The following is a 17,535-nucleotide window of genomic DNA, read 5'->3' as shown; positions in this document are numbered from 1 at the left end:
CGCTCGGCACCAATGGTTTTTTCCGATATGTTTGCGTCTGGCGTCAGAATGAAACCGTCACGTGTACTAAAACTTGCGAACCTGTGAAAAACGCTTACCAACATCAACGCGTCATGATCACGAAATTAAAGGCAAACATAAGGCAGGAATTGTTTATTCAATTCAGGTACATCCACGAGTGCCAGGTGCGAGAAACGCTTCAGGTACTCAACTTATTTCGAACAAAATAGTTCGAGTTCCATTGAACTTTCCTCTTAAATGTAATATCACATTATCAGCCGCACTAAGGAATGGACAAATCAGGTAGACAAACATGACTAAAAAATCAGCAGATAATTATCATGAATCATAACGATGGCGATACAGTATGTAGAACTGCAGATAGAGCAATATTTTGAAGCCAAACCAAGTACTCAATACCTTTAGTAAAGGTAACGAAAAGCTATACTGATGGCTATGGAAGATAACGAAAACTATAACACTCACACTTCAAATGATACATGTTAAGCCAAGTGAAATGATGAAATAAGGAGTTAAATCAACAAATAAATGTATGAATGTGGCCGAATGCAAAAATTCAAGTCGTGCGTTATGGTAACGTTCAGATCAACGATCCAGATGCTGGTAGTGTTACTCGTACAAACAGCATGCTTGATGAACGCCGCGTTACCAGTTAACATTGATGCAGGTCGTGAAACTAATAGTTTTGATGTAAGTTCATAGCAACAGTGTTGAGTTTAGTAAAAACTTATGATGGGTTGCATGACCAGCGGGTGAATGGCTGCAGCAATAGCCACCAGTTTTCCGTTAGCAACCAAACGGACAAAACTTTTCTAAAGCATCAATTCCTAGTCATAGCCTAGTATTCTCAGGTCAGTTCAGTGAAAAACTTCGATATTTCTACTTTTGAGAGAATTCTGTGCACAATAACAAAATTACGGCATAGTTCGAGTGTTAGCATCAAGGAGAGTAGACAAATGAGTGGATATAACGGAGGGCTTAGAAGTTTCTAATATCTAGAGTGGTTCGTTGACTTACACCAACAAACTGATATTGATTACACACAAAATCACCGTACCGTAGATACAGAGCAACTATAAGGCAATGCATGAAGAAAACTGATTATAAATATGCAGAAATCGATGTAAGCTCATAGACAAAACCAAAGTGCTTATCACCTATGACACAACATGTTCGGTGACATGAACATTTCGATCGTGCAAGTCGGGTAATAAAATAATTACGAGTGAGCCTCATCTGGTATACAATGAACGTATCAAAGGAACTTAACCTTTAGAAAGATAAACCTTAGTTGTGATGATGAATATTTGACAAACAACAGGTCGTCAAATGCTCGAATGAAATCTCAGCTTTAGTTCATCATTGCCTTACCCCTTGAACACGAATGAGGTCGATCTAATGCTATCTTGCACAGTTGAAATTCTGATTTGCCAGTTTGAAACTGCTCGGACCGAATATACAAATCTGGTAAAATAATATCGCTAGGTACAAAATATGACACGAATTGAATTAATAATCGAACAAAGATAATCCAAAATCGGGAACCAAATTTTCGAATTGGGTGAGCTAATTCTGAAAGTTAGCTTAGTCTTGCAAGATACGTACATCAGCTCTTTATTCTTCTATGTCGGTAAATTCTGTGAAGATTTTCAGGACTTTTTTAAGAACACATGGAGGTACAAGCTTCCAGTTGACCATGAGGCCCTGGGCACTAGAGGCCAGAGGCACATTGTTGTCCAGAAGGCAGTCGTAAACACGGCCCAGGACCTCCATGCCCGCTGCGCCGAACTCACGAGCCCGTAACGAACCTATCAACGCGTCTAACTGAAGCCTTTTTACGGGAGGCTGGCATTTACGAAGATAATATACACGGCTTTCATTGAAATACCAGTCAGGGTATTCCGTGTTCACTGCCTCGCCATTCTCGTTCCTGCTGCACATCACATACGCTTTGCCTTCTTCAAAAATTCGCTGCTCCTCGGCGTCACTGAGTACATCACCAATTTCATCTTCACTCAGGCCTGTGTCGCTCATATTATCGTTATCTGACACACTGCCGTTTTTCTTAACATCCATATTTCTCCGAGCCATTTCAAAGTCGTCCCCGTCGCTGTCGTCAGAAGCTTCGAGCTCAGCAGAGTCGTCGTCTTCTTCATCATCGCTTCCCTTGGATTCTGGTAGTGAACTGTGGATGTGGCTGGGGAGTTTAGCAAGACTTTCAGCCGCTGCAGGGGTTGGGAGTTTCTGTCTGGAGGAGTCTTTGGTCGAATTGGGAGGCATAGTTGAAAATTTCTTATTAACCCCTGTGTTCTTTGGCGTCTCTTTTTTAACATGGGCAGGATTTTTAGCAAGTGAGCGTACATCGACAACTGGCGAAGGAGCCGTTTTTGCTCGCCTCTTCTTTGATTCTTTCTTAGGCTCGATTTTGGCACGTTTAGCCGAAGGCAATTCAAGGTCCTCCGAGTCACTTGTAGAAGAGACTTGGTCCAATAAAATACCAAGTGTTTTATGCGCCGCACCCGGGGAAATTATTGAATTATTTGCTCTGGGAGGAGAAGGAGATGTGCTGCTTGAGCTTGACACTGACCTGGACCGGTCATCACCAGATCCAGAAGGCGTACGAGAACGAGACGGAGATGCAGATCCAGAACGCGACCTCGAAGGATTTCCACTTGAGGGGCTAGCCGAACGGCTGGATTGACTCTTGGCAGAACTTGACGATCGGGATCGTGATCTGGATTTCGAAGAACCGGAGTCAGACCTAGAAGGTGAAGGAGATTTTGAAGAGTTAAACGAGCTAGACGAGCATGAGCGGCTCTGTCTTTGGATTTCACCAGATGCTTTCTGCGCTACATTAACATTAATAGGCGGAGGAACAGCAACTTCCTTGGAAGAATCTTTGCTTGACCTGGGACGCTTTTTGGATTTCCGGGAAAGTTGACTGACGTCGGTAGGGGAGGCAGAATCCGGCGACAATTCTTTCTTCAGGCTGTGAGAAGAAGGTGCGACAGCTTTCTGTGTAGCAACATTGTTTCTCGGAGAGTTGATAGGTGCAGGAGAAACTTTCGGTAGGGGTGCAGGAGGAGGAAGGCACGCAGATGACGGTGTAGACGATGGACTGGGGGAGAGGTCATGCGCAGCTGCCCCTGACCGACTGGGTTGCTGCGCCGGCGACGAAGAAGAAGATCGATTCACGGCAAGTTTGGCCGGAGATAACAAATGCTTAGATGAAGAGGCTCGGGAGCTGCGGCCATCTTTGGAGGGCGAAAGGGACACAGCTTTGTTGGGGGCAGGAGACTTGGAAGAATGATGGTGGCGGTGAGATGATGATTTTGATGACGGAGGTGATTCAGTCACGATAACTGGAGAGGAACCTTTTGAGTGGTGACAGTCGCCGCCAGATTTGGATCCTTTAGAATTATTTGCATGCTTAGAAGACTCAGGCTTATTTGAATCAGATTTATTCTTAGAATGACTTGAGCTTTCTTTTCTAGGGGATTTTGGAGAATTACGATCAGATTTTTCTTTTTGGCTGGATTCCTTATGGGAGCTTTCACTTGTTTTGGATTTATGCTTATCTTTGCTGTGATCTTTGTGAGACTTAGATGAGTTCTGTTCACTCTTCGAGGAAACTTTTGTGGCCGTTTCTTTCTTCGATGCACTAGTATCGCCACTGCTCGACTTTTTAGAGGAACTTTCTTTGCTTCTGCTACTTGAAGATTTCTCACTATGCTTCTCTTTCTCCTCCGCCTTCTTTGAGTCCACGTCAGTGGTAGATTTGTCTCTGTATTTGTCTTTAGATTCTTTCTTGTCTTTATCACTCTTACTGCTTTTCTTGCTATCTTTATGAGATCCCTTCTCATCTTTTCTGTCTGAGTTGCTATGCCTATCACTTTTACTGCTCTTTTCCTTGTCGCCAGATTTTTTATCATCATCCTTCGACGATTTAGATCTCTCCTTGTCTCTATCTTTGTCGCTTTTACTTTTCTTTTCATCATGCTTGTGTTCTGTGCGCGCTTCTTTATCACGAGATTTAGAAGACCTGTCTTTGGACACATCGGACTTGCTTCTTGATGAGGAAGTTGCAGGATCTTCTTTGTTCTTGACAGGTGCGAACGAAGTTTTTGAGGCGTTCAGCGAAGTCTTGGAGACGTCAAGAGAAGTCTTGGCTGCATTGATAGTTTTTACTACGGGAGTCTTGGACTTGGCAGCAGTCACAGTCTTGTCTTTGTACGGCTTCAGAGGCTCGCCAAAAAGATCCACGAAGTTGTCAGGCTTTTTCATCTCCTGCTGAAATGAGACATAAGGATAGAATGTAGAGATAGTCTTAGTTTTGACAATAAGAACAGCACAGGAATACAAATAAAATCATGTCTAGAATGGCAATAGTTTCCGAAAACTGAAACTTCTCAATATTCAAGACTTAGGTAACGATGGGAAATTAATCAATATCAATCAATAGTAAAATCAATTATTAGTAACTCAATTCTTAATTGATTAGACCAATAATGAAGTAATAATCAATTAATCAATAGTAACTTAATCGATAGTAAATAAATAGTGAATTTCATATTAAAAAATAAGAAAGCAAAGAAAGAAGAAAAACGTTCATCAAGTAAATAAATAATTCCATACATACAAAAGCTAACTGAAAATTACTAATAAATAAGGAGAAGGAATCAGTATTAAAATAAGATGTAGTCGCATGCTAGACGTTCGATCAAATTGCATGCAACGTTGGTCATTAATCCCATTAATCTATAATTCAAACGCAACATTAGTCGTTACTCCCAATAATCTGTCTATAGAAAATATAGTTAATGAAAATATAACTGGTTTTCATACAGTGAAATTTTTCAAGAAAATTCTCACCGACTTGGAAAGCCAGCGGTTTGAAATAACGGAAAAGTGCCATCAACACTTAATAAAAATGTCAACTGGACTAAAATGAAGAACTATGAATAGCAACTCATCAGTGAGACATTTCATCCTTGGGACATTTCATCATTATAGTCATTCACAATAAAATTTCCTGATTTCATGAAGTTTATTTTGCAAACATAAGTACATGTAGCTTAGGTTAAATTGGAAAAGGATGAAATGTCCCAATGAGGAAATGTGCAAATGATGATATATCTTTTATGATGAGGTGCTAGGGAGCCATACAAATAATACATGCATCACAGAAATGACAGCGGATCTGCTGGGTGTTCAAGTTTTATATTAATTTGCAGTTAATTTTTCGATACAAGCATGAAATTTGTCATTGAATGGATATCTAATACACTACTACTATATAACAGTTGCGCACAATATTAACATAACCAACATTTTTAACGAGTAACAAAACTTCAACTCCAATAACAAAAATGCTGCGGAATTGCGATTATCCTAAATTTTCAGAGGTGACGAGAGCAACCATGTTCTCGTGAGAATAAATTCAACTCAAAATTAGGTCCCGCTTTTAGTTTACATCGACCCCAGTTGACAACACTACAGTAAACTGGTACAATAACAGCCACACAAAAAATGGCACACTCGCCTCAGTCGTCACGTTAGAATCTTCACTAGCACCATCAAGCAAAACTTGTTTAGGGATCTGCGTGCTAGACTTGACATTAGTTGACAAGTCCCCAGCGTCACTGCCTCTATTAGAAATTTTAGACGAACTTGAAGAGCGCGATTTAGGCTTAGTTTTATGCAGTGCGATGGTGCTGGTGCCTTCATTAACGCTTTCTTTACTACCAGTCGTGGACGCGGCAGTTTGATCTTTCTTCATGGCAGCGAACGCGTTTTTCTTAAAGACTGACTGCGAAAACTTCTTGCCTGACTGAGATTTGCAACCTCGGCCACTTGCACCCAAATATTTATGGCATTTCTCTTTTTTATTTTTCGAGGACGTAGCTTTTGTAACACCTGCTTTTCCTTTATATCTACACTCAGAAGACTCGTCTCGATGATTAACATTCTGGCTAGAATTTGTTCCAGTTTCGCACTTGGCACTCTTGTCAAGAGAAAATTTTTTCGTTACATTTGAACTTTCAGAAAGATTTGACCAGTAAAGAGGGTCTGGTGTAGTTATGGTGCCATCAGAACAGCCTTCAGAACGCCGACCTCTGGAAATTACCTTGTCAGGCATTGCGTTACCGGACAGAGAAATGCTTCTTTTCTTTGGGGATTTTGCAAGACATGACAAAGAAGTATAATTTGGTTTGGATTCATCACTTAAGACTACGTTATCAGTGGTCTTGATGTTGTTATTAGCGTCACAAGATGTATCCAGAATAGCAGTAGATAAGTGAGAATGCTTGCGAGTGTGGTTGCGTTGTGTGTGAACGCGGCTCTGTTCGCTAGCGGACTTACAATCAGACGTTATTGTTACGCGAGAACTGGAAGCCTTTCGTTTAGTAGTAACAGAAGACATCATTTCTTTAGCAGACAGTGGGCTGTTGATGGTTTCAGTTGCATTTGTAGATATCACAGCATCTGAAGCAATTGATGCCAGACACATTACACTTTCACCGCTTTTTAGAGGTGTCATATTCACTGATGTATCATAATCAGCTCTATCACCCGTCATAACAGGGTCAGAAGATTCCAGAGAAGCGAGTTGAAGTTTACGTAGAACCACCTTGGGACTCCCAAGTGTTCTCAGGTCTGACTCATGGGCATAAGGCGAGTCACGATCTTTTGAAAGGTCTACTTCGTTGTTGTAACAAGAGGTAAGGCAAACCGCATTCTCCTTCCTTTCTAGATTCCTACTATCGCTAAGAGAACCGAAAAACTGACGAATATTATGCAAAATTTTTTTGGCATTAGCAATAGCCTTCAAAGTGACGTGGTCGGTTTGCAGAATGGCTTCGTAAGAGAATTCTTCTATTCTCAAAGGCGCGACGCTGGCAATGTAACGAGACACAGTCCCGTATCGGTGCTTCTCGGCAAGCTGTTGCAACGCCTCTCTCCAGTTGCTTTCTGAAGGCTCTTTGTCCTCGGCCCATAGGAAGAGCTTAGCAGACGCCTCTAGCCATGTGCCGCCTTTGAACACCTCGTTGAAATCAGTTACGGCCTGAATCTCTTGCACTACCATGAAAACCTCGCTAGCTTCGACACCTACCTTCTTGACTGCCGTGTTTGCCGAAGAACTAGTTTCGTTTTTGGTCTTCTTGCCCACGGATGTCTTGTGGGGCGGGAGCTTGGCTGAGTTCGCTCCGTGCTTGGCAGAATCAGCGGAAATAGAGCTGGTCGTTGAGGAGCGGATGCCTCGGGAGCTGCCGCCGCCAGCGCTGCTCGTGTGGTTGTTGGAAGTCGAGTGGAGGCTCGCGCTGGGCACCGGTGGCGAGGTCAGACCTTCCTCGTTCGTCACTATTTCCTGTTTGTAGAAGATAATTAGATGGAAGTGTGGTCATGGCTAAAATTAGGAGAACTGGACTGGGATACGAAACTTGAATTTAACAATGTCTGTTTGTTTATAGGATGAAAAATAACAACTGAGAAATATTATGAGAGAGACATGACATTCGTGCAAATTCACGGGACCAAAACAAACACAACTGAGGGTTGTGGGACCATACAAGACGTCTTTACAACTACACACAGAATCTTGATTACCTGAACGAACTATTGTTTGGAAATAAAAAAGAATGTCATACAACACATTATAATCACAACGCATGCGTTTTCAGTCTGGGTTGCATGTTTGAGGGCAGCAATTGCTCAATACCGTCATCACTTTTACGTCTTCCCGTGCGCCAGCATGTTACTGAGTTAAGTTAGCCTTTGAAGTTAAGTGCTTAGAGCCATAGACGCCGTAAGTCAGTAACCACTGCTCCAGCCAGTTTAGTCTTCACGGAGACAACACTCCAGCATGCGTCTTCCTCCACACATGCCCGACCCTCCACCGACACAAAACTTTCCAGACCTAACCTAACATCGTTGGCTGCAGCAAAGTCTAGAAGCATGCCGAGTGGAGGACTGGAGCCGGTCATTGGCTGCAGCGATGTGGGGAGGCGGGGTAAGTGTGGAGGTAGGTGCATGCTGGGTGTAGATGCCGTGAAGACTAGACTGGCTGGAGAAGTGGCTGCAGGCGCACAGCGACTTCGGCTTCAAGCCATCGCGGAACTGAGATGGCTTGTGATGTTTCAAGCGTGGTCTGCTACTTGGTAGCTCTGAGGCTGAATTTAGCTGAGCATATTTATGCAGAGCGTTTTCTACAAGGCTTGTTTAAGAGTTGAATAACACATAGTTGCAGGACATTGCTAGTGCAAATTAGTGTAAGGAAAATGACTAACCCCTCCGGCCGATAGGAGCTTCTTCCTAAACTCGTCTTGAGGGCTGAAGAATGTGAGACGCTCAGTACGGATGTGATTAATTGGCTCTCCAGAGATTTCTTGCAGGAACAGGTCATACTCAAACCTGCACAGTGTATGAACATTATAAATGCTTAAATTTTATGCATGAGTCATACAATTGTTCTTTAATTTATATTGTTCAATTTAAAACAAAAGCAATTCAATTTTCAATAGCATTAGCAGTTTCAACAACAATATTTAGTTAGAAATGTCATCGATTTTAGGAAATAGAAATAGGTACAGAAATTACAATCCACTCATTACTGGAACAGGCATTAAAGAAATGTGTACATGTCCAATGCATATATGTATTGCTTAACATGAATAAAGCAATGCTGGGTAGTTTATGGATTAGCAAAGAAAAATCGTGTGAATACAAAATGCCTCTTTAACAGAATCAGATGTGCTTTCATCACTATTCAGCTTGTAGCAAGAAAAAAAAAATCCTTGCACACAGAGGAAGAATAATTCTCTGCATTGACAAACATGAAAATTTATCCACATTTTTTTTTCGATTGCTGGACTAAATTTAATTGAAAGAAATTGCTCCAAATGATTATATAAAATTAAAGTTGAGGCATTATTGCAACAAGGAAAGATTATCAAGAAAATTAATCTTATTTGCCACTAGTAAATAATATCCAGTAGGTAAGGAGGGTTTTCTGGGCTTGACATCACATTCTCACAAGCATATTTTGGAGCTAAGAATTGATACAAAACAACGCACCTTGTTTTTCTTGTTTCCTCGTTGTTGCTCTTGAAGTAAATTTCCACAGGTAAATTGAATCCTCCATACCCTTTTTCAATCACCTTGAAAGGAGGAGTCTTGAAGACTGCACACAGATTAAAAAAATTTAGTCATGCACTTTAAACAAAATTTTTTTATGTAAATGCAATTATTTCATTTATGCCAGGGTCACCAATGCAGGAGAACTACATTTGAAGATTGAACTGGAAAGAACTCAAGGTAAATTTTGAGCTAAATCTACTGACGGTGATAAAAAATCAACATTGTTGCATGGGCAAAATACTAATTTTTTACAATAGGTACTATCAGAAAAAGTTATAATGTATGATGACTGAATAAAAATTGACTGGATTTAAAACATAAGCTAGGAAATATATACCAGTACCAGTGTTAGTGAATTAGGGCCATAGCATAAAATCTCTCTCTAGAATTAACTTCAGCCCTAACTTCAACAATACAAATAACTCCAACAGCAAATGCAAGTACACCAAGCAAATCAAATTGACCAACATAGTAGATATTGGTTCAACTGCAAATAAAATTAAATGCTTAGCCAAAATTTTGAAACAAAATCTTACTTCTCTTGGGCCTCTTGAAGCTCTCGTGGAGAGTAAAGACGACCTTCTCAACAAATTCAGTGATGCTGCGATTATTTTCACCCTGGACCCAGACGCTCCACTCATGGGTGTAGCCCTCCTCAGTGGATTGTGTAAGCACGTGGGCAGTGTGCCCAATCTGAACGTTGATTGCAACGGCACTCTGTTGAAATGAAGGCAATAAATTAAATAAAAAAGATTACAAGCCATTTATTTGAGGAAGAATAGAAAAATTATGCACCCCAGTCACAGTCACATACATTGTGCAGCCTGGTCACAGTCGCATACATTGTGCAGCCTGGTCACAGTCGCATACATTGTGCAGCCTGGTCACAGTCACATACATTGTGCAGCCTGGTCACAGTCACATACATTGTGCAGCATGGTCACAGTCACATACATTGTGCTGCCTGGTCACAGTCACATACATTGTGCAGCCTGGTCACAGTCACATACATTGTGCAGCCTGGTCACAGTTGCATACATTGTGCAGCCTGGTTGCAGTCACATAACAGGTCTATCACTTTGATGATTAAATGTAACTGAGTGTAGCCTAGGCCACTACAATGTTAACACTAGACTACTGTGCCATACTTCTCTAATTTTTCTATGGTGAACTACAAATTAATACAAATAAAAAGTTTAAATTTTAGGGAAAAAATGGTAATAATATTTTTAGTATAACCAAAATAAATGGATTATAAGATGATATGTTGTAAACTTACCTTTGACATTCTCAGTATGCGCAGCTAAGGAAAGACTGTGTAAATAAGTTTTAGCTATAAATCATAACAAAACTACCAAGTCATTAGCAATCATATCTTGAGCAAAGTGTTAATGAAATATCTCTGAAATTATTTTGTCCAAATCTTCAAAATTTCATGTCTATCACCTGAAAAGAAATAGTGGATAAACACAAAAAAACTTGAATTTTATGTAGTATTATTATCTCTAATGATTAAAAAACTGTTTCAATAACAAAAGTTTTTTAAACAATTGAATTCTCCTAGAAAATAAGGCATCCAAGCCAACATTCATCAACCTATCAATCTGGAATATCAGGCAAAATTGTGCCATTTTTTTGAAAAAATTTTTGAAAGAAAATAGACAAGGAACATAGGTACCGTAAAATGGGATAACTTTGACCAGCGGGGTAACTTTGACCACTTTTCGTTTTTTTAACAAAAACCCCCAAAACTCAAAAACGATTCGACATAGAAAAATTTTGTCAATGGCCATCAAAGGCCCAATACTAAGGCTACGTAACACATTTAAAAAGTTTGCATATCTAATAGGTTAAAAAAATTAAAAATGTGACCCACAAAAAAGAGCTATTATTCAAAGCCTGTCGGAGTACCCCCTCCAATTTTTTTATTTTTTGGTAAAATAACTCCAGGTTTTGATGCATTGTAGTAGAACTCTTCTAGTTACATATGCATAAGACAAATTTTAGAAAAGTGTCATAGTTTTCAAATGGGGTAACTTTGACCACCTAATGGCAGCCATGACAGGGTAACATTGACCGGCTTGGGAATTAAGTTAAAATTACCATAGGTACCTATATAATATATTTTATGTTTGATACACCTATTAATGTTTTTTTCTTTGCAATTTATGGTGAGTAAAGCTAGAGTATAGACCTGTTGTATTTTGCATGTTTCAATTTAAGTTTAACTTATCTAGTAAAAAAATTGCATCATTTTGAAAAAAAAGTGGTCAAAGTTACCCCAGTTTACGGTATTTTCCATGGCATGGGCATTTTTTCTCATTCCCCGTGTAGGGGGGCTTCCACCCAGTTTTCCAGTTGGGTCTTCCAACCAAACTGGAAAATTGCCAATTGAGCAGAAGCTGTCTATGAAATGTAAAGAATGCGCATGACATTTTGGTCCATTTTAGCTTACAATTTACAAAACTAAACAAACTGTAATTTTTACTAATTTTTTTTTAAATTCTGTCCAATATTCCAAATTGGGCTGCCAAATGGCCAGGGTGCAGAGAGCAGGGAAATGTGCAAAGATCTCCTCAACAAATTTCTCTATAAATACCGTCAAATGGGGTAATAAGGGATGGGCAGGGTAAATCAGAAGTCACCCCACATTTTGTAGAAATGTTGTAGCAGCTAATCTAATCAGAATGTTGCAAAACTAAAAATAGTGGCGTAAAGTTCAACATTTTTACCATCTATGTGGCATAAAGCACATTAAGAAATCATACATTTACTACCTCTGAAAAATCCCTAAAAAAAGTGTGATAAGTGAGATTTTGGAAACATACCCTACTAAGGTCTGTAGCAAAAAAATATTCACCACATCAAAAAATTATACTGACATAAAAGTTGCACACAGGTCAAAAATGTAGTTGATAGAATTTGCATATCATTAAAAAAATTGGCCTATTATATGTTTACTATTCCATTTCTTCTAGTTAGGTGAGTCTCTGCTGAACATTGCACATTAGGCACATTGATTTTAATGGACATATGTCAGTGTCACTCAAAAATTTTTTAGAAACCAGTTCATTTTTAATTCCATGATCCATTTCAAAATTGCATTCAATATTTTTCTGATGATGCTGGTATTTATGAGCAATACTTAACTTGTCTTCTCATAGAACATTAGAACTCAACAAGGGAGGCTCTAAAAAAGTCTTTTACCAACACTCACCAAGATTGAAATTTTCCTACTTATGATGGAAATTTCACAGCTCAAAAGCGACAAATTTTTAATGCATTTAGAATTGTGTGGCCTGATCATACACTTTTATTAACAATTAAGTAGGGTGATCACCAAGCAGGCCTCTTTTCTTCAAGGTTAAACAAAGAAATATGAACAAGAACCAATCATATACATTTTAGCACAAGTTTTTGAACATTGAATGCATATAAATTGGACAACTGGATATAGTAAATGCAAGTTAATGGCAAGTGCGTGTCTGGGAGAACTAGACTGTCTCGATGGACAACAGAGTTTGGAACACTGCATCAGCAACACTCAGCTACAGTTGAACAAGTTCTCATTCATTTGACTGCCTTACAAGTTCTCCTTTTGATGGTAAATATACGAGGACTTAGCTAGTTAACAGAGGCTGTACACATGTTGAGATTTGGATTACGATTCAAGTGCAGCTTGAGATTATATATACCACTATTCCAGACATTGCTTTGAATAAAACAAGGCAGTACTGTTAAACTATAATTGTTGATGGCTGATCTAAATGTTTTTTTGGCTTTGTTTTCATCTTCCAGCTGAGAAAATTTGTCAGTAAGAACACTAAAAAATGCATATGCTCCAAGCACAGCCTTGACGGCGGTAGAGGATTTTGGTGAGGAAGGTTAATTTGACATATCTGGTATGTGAATAAGACTAATGAATATGATTAACAGGCTAACCTGCAGCCTGCTTAGCTTCCTGTAGCAGTTCAACCTAGTGTGTGAGAGGTTGATTTGGCATTAAGGGTCACACAAAATGCTCATGATATACAATTTCTTGATAGTTGTTAAGATTAAATTCACTTGTCATTTGTATGTAACTGACCAATTTTTGCAATGAATATGTTCTAAAATAGAAAAATTACACTAACATTTGCAGAAAATTCTCAAAATTTTACCAATACCAACAAAGTTTTTGATACCATGCAAAATGATGTGATGAACTGCAATTCTTTCATGGCACATTGTGCTATGATGTGAATGAGATGAGAAGGTGTCCCACACCTTGTTTTAGTAGTGTCAAATTCAATTTCACAATAAATATATAGATCCTGACTGAGATTTAAATGATGTAAAGTTGTTTCAAAATTCAAACACCTCTCAACACATGGCCAGATATGAATTTTTCCTGTTTTTGCTCTATTTTGTTTATATTGGCTAAATAACTTCACTTCAGATTTTGAATGATTTCATCTCCCATTGCAAGTTTTTGAAAGTCTTGCGTCTTTTAGAAAAAGTTCGTTTTGTTATTTAAAAGCAGCAATTATTGTATTAGTATATAAATCATTGAGTGCTTAGCCATGTGCCATGTGATGTAAAAAAATTAAATAGTGGTAATGCTTTCAGAATTACAATTCCCAAAATTAAAGTATGACTATTAAAAATTCACAATATGATACATGAACAAATTAAACATGACTAGTTTTATAGATAGATAAATACAATGCAAAATTAATGATAAATAAATAATATAAGAAACATTATTTAAAATGTTTCACAATTTATAGGAGCAGCACCTAAACAAGTAAGCAAAAGGGTGATTTTAACAGGGTTCGTACCAATATTTATAAAAAAATTCCACGAGTCTCCATGACCTCAATATAATTTTCCAAGACTTGTATGTTTAGCATGACTGAAAGACTAACCGTGCAAATTCTATCATCTCCTACAGTTTATAAATAGCAAACGTGTAAATGCATAGAGCAGGCAGACACAGAGGACCACAAATTGGAAATGCGTGACTGAGCTTTGCTTTTCTCTCCAGTGTTGTTACAGGGAGCATAATTAAGCTAGGTTTCAGCACATCCTTTACTGCCTTCACCCATTGACCTGATTTTAACCAATTATTCATTATTAACATTGCCATGTTTTCTCTTATCTCATACCAGCATCAATTTATTTTCCATTGCCAGTGCCATTGCCTTGATGTGAAGCTGTGGTAATTTGTCTGAACAATTGGGAATTCAGAAAGCTATTATTACTAGTTAGAAGGACTATTTACTAGGTGAGTTGACTGCTAATGTTGTCCCTTCAGGCTAATGATAAGATGATGTTAAGTCTTAAGTGTCTGAGCGTTACTGTCTTGATTAAGCCTTTCTTACTCAAGCTTCTTTTTCACAATTTTCAATAGAGGCTTTTGGTTCTTCATTCAACTGTTGTCATTGCAAGGTTTTTATGAATGTGCATTTAGTTATATGCTGATTTTATGTGTTTATTTAGTCTGTACCAGCTTTTCTGTTTCATGCTTTGTGATGCTTTTCAAATGTGCCAATATGATTCTTTAACAATTATAGGCAAGTTATATTATTTGTTCAGTTAATTATTGACAGTCATTGAGTTAAGAGTTCAAAGCTTAAAATTTTAATTTGTTCATTGTACCTTAAATATGATTCTGTTTTCTGTTCCACTAATTGATGCTTCAAGCACGTTTATTTTCTACATTTGCATGATGGCCATGAGTGGTTAAATTGCATTAAAATATTTCTCAAGTAGGTACTGTAACCATAATACTACCTTACTTACATACCAGCAGGGTGCAGAGTTTGCAAGCTGCGTCACCAAGATATGGATTTTTAGTCCAAAATGTTGCCATATATTTTCAAGATGCGTCGCTGGGTAATTTTCAATAAGAAAATGCAGTTAACAACTTTAATAGTACGTATATCCCTTACTCTCCACCCACTGCAACACTTACACTCATTGCAACTGATTTCCAGGCAAGCTTCACTGCATCCTGATCCATCCAACTTACCAGAAACCTTACTGTGTGTGCTTGCAGTCTTGCCAATTTTCAAATATTTTCAAAATAGTTGGCCGAAGACTGGCAAATATCTAAAATGCAATAATTCCAATGCAAATGTGTTGGCAAGATCTTCTGAAGGCGTAAATTTTGCTGCTGATGCGTTGCCAAAGATTTTGTGATATTCACCCACTTTCTGCATCCTGGATCGTACCATAATACTGCGGTTGGCAATGGTGTTATTGTCATACTACCAGCATTGGTATTGCCAACTGTAATCTGAAAGAAACTGAGTTGAGCATTTGCTATTATTGTATAAACATGTATGCCATTTTGCTCCCTCAAATAGCTTTTGCAGTGTGCATTATGTTAAATTCATATTGATAGAGATTTGTTATTAATTCATAAATGTTAATTTGATAGGTTTGACTTAGACTTAGAGACAAATTGCTAATGAATTATTATTTAGGGTAAATGCACCATATTCCGACACTGTGGGTAATTCTGATACCTCTCAATTTCTTCCTTTATATAAGCTTTGTCTTAGTTCCACGCAAGCATAGATGGTTGAAATAGTGACGTCATACTATTGCGCGCAAGATTTCCACCAAACATTAGGTCTGGCGGGAAAATTTAAGATCCGTAGTGCGAAATTCCATGTCAGCCAGTGGGAACATTGAAACACGTGTTAAAGTTGATAGTTGACCTTGCTTTACTAAATAGTGATAAACTGTTTGTGTAGAAAGAATATTATGGTTCGAGACTTTTAAATAAGTCTGTGAATATATTAGGATTATTTTTAGTGCAACTTTAATCCCTCCTATTTTTATCTTTCATATTTCAACTATAATTTTTGGACCGAAAAAGTGGCAGGGGTGGATCAAAAATAATAAATGAAGTAATGAACCATCATTTTTAGAATTCCATTCTGCAGACTGTGACTGGTTTTGCTCAAATGTGGTATCATTGTTGGTAGGGTAAACGCGGTATATTCCGACACATTAAGGACGCATCAAGAAATGAAAAACTATAAAAAAATAACTGTATGCATTACTCAAGTTCTGTTTGCTTTATGTGACTCGCAAAACACCGTACTACGCGCCAGCAACAATGAAACGTCACAAAATGTTGCCATATTTATTTAAAAGCCTTTAGAATGCAAACATACCAAATCCCTATATTCTGACACTGTGGGTGGCAATATTTGGCACGTGGTGAGGCATATTCCATCCGCGCTTCAAATTCTACTGATACATAATGCCATCATCCACGTGTTCGAATTCCGTTTGCTGTGTGAGCTGTATTGGAATACAACACGGCTTTGAATTAGAACACTAATGAATATTGAACACTACTTAATGACGCTTTTAATTAACAGCTATTAAGATTTTAATTAAGCAAATTTTAATTTTTCTACATAGCTTAAAACGATCTGTGTGCGTCCAATTCAAGTTGTGACGGAATTAGTTTTCATATGTCTAAATCCATTTCTCAACTTAATCATCTATTAATTTATTTACCACTTGAAATCAGCGAATACAAGTAAACTTAAAGGATTCCTAATATATTCACAGACGTATTTAAAAGTCTCAAACCATAATATTCTTCCTATACAAACAGTTATTTACTATTTGGTAGAGCAAGGTCAACTGTTAAATTTGACACATTTTTTGATGATCTCACTGGGTAGCATGCATTGTCTCTCTTTGGATCTCAATATTTTCCCACTAGAATGACTAGATGGCCAAGACCTAGTGTTTTGGCAGTAGTTTGACGCGCAAATGTATGACATCACCATTTCAACCATCAACGAATGCGTGGAACTAAAACAAAGCTTAATATAAAGGAAAAACTAGAGAGGTGGAATTACCCACGATGTCGGAATTTACCGCGTTTACCCTATGTGAAACAGACTGTTTCAGTTTTCACATAACTCAAACAATAGGCTACTGGTTAATTTAATACCTGTCTAATTTCACACTGAATATTGTTATTTATTTAAAAAAAAATGACAAATAAACATTTTTAACTCAACACTCTACCACCTGAAATACAATGTCATTGTTTTCATGTCATCTCATTGTTTTCATGTCATTTGCAATGCAATAGGCCTAGTCTGGAAAAGTCCTATTTTTGTCTGAAATATCGCGGCTCTAATATCATATAATTTCAGTAGGTATGAAATCTTGCGGCTCGAATGTCATAAATTTTTGTTTGATTACAAAATCGCGGTTTGCACTTCGCAAACATGTCATTTCATAAAATTTTCAACTTCTGCAATCCGCATTGCTTTACCGTTTCCGCCAAAAATATCTTGCAGAAAAAACATAAACATCGTAATGTAAACAAATAAACAAAACGTTTGTTGAAGATCG

The 17,535-nt window shown here is 38.1% G+C and overlaps 1 protein-coding gene across 2 annotated transcripts; it reads right to left on the bottom strand.

Moving 5' to 3' along the window:
* Positions 1 to 138: 138 nt before the first annotated feature.
* LOC108667082 (nucleolar protein dao-5) lies at positions 139 to 10,606 on the bottom strand. 2 transcript variants are annotated; one of them, XM_018154069.1, is made up of 6 exons: positions 10,439 to 10,606; positions 9,696 to 9,876; positions 9,097 to 9,202; positions 8,310 to 8,433; positions 5,564 to 7,390; positions 139 to 4,308 (listed from the first exon to the last, which is right to left on the bottom strand). In XM_018154069.1, exons 1-6 carry the CDS (start codon positions 10,445 to 10,447, stop codon positions 1,636 to 1,638), a joined length of 4,920 nt encoding a protein of 1,639 aa, XP_018009558.1. In that variant the 5' UTR covers positions 10,448 to 10,606; the 3' UTR covers positions 139 to 1,635. The 2 variants fall into 2 exon arrangements, with proteins under 2 accessions (XP_018009558.1, XP_018009559.1); XM_018154070.1 differs by having other exon boundaries at positions 139 to 4,311; positions 7,136 to 7,390.
* Positions 10,607 to 17,535: the final 6,929 nt, after the last annotated feature.

This window comes from Hyalella azteca, unplaced genomic scaffold (assembly GCF_000764305.2).
Source record: "Hyalella azteca isolate HAZT.00-mixed unplaced genomic scaffold, Hazt_2.0.2 contig14048, whole genome shotgun sequence".
NCBI lineage: Eukaryota > Metazoa > Arthropoda > Malacostraca > Amphipoda > Hyalellidae > Hyalella > Hyalella azteca.
The sequence above is the reverse complement of the archived record's forward strand: the minus strand, read 5'-3'. Positions and strand labels throughout refer to the sequence as shown.

Bases quoted from the DNA above. Each gene is read 5' to 3' on its own strand.
- LOC108667082 (XM_018154069.1), bottom strand. The intron at 8,434-9,096 runs GTGCGTTGTTTT...TACACTGTGCAG, and splicing joins GAGGAAACAAGAAAAACAAG to GTTTGAGTATGACCTGTTCC. The intron at 7,391-8,309 runs GTTAGTCATTTT...TTCTACAAACAG, and splicing joins AGCTCCTATCGGCCGGAGGG to GAAATAGTGACGAACGAGGA.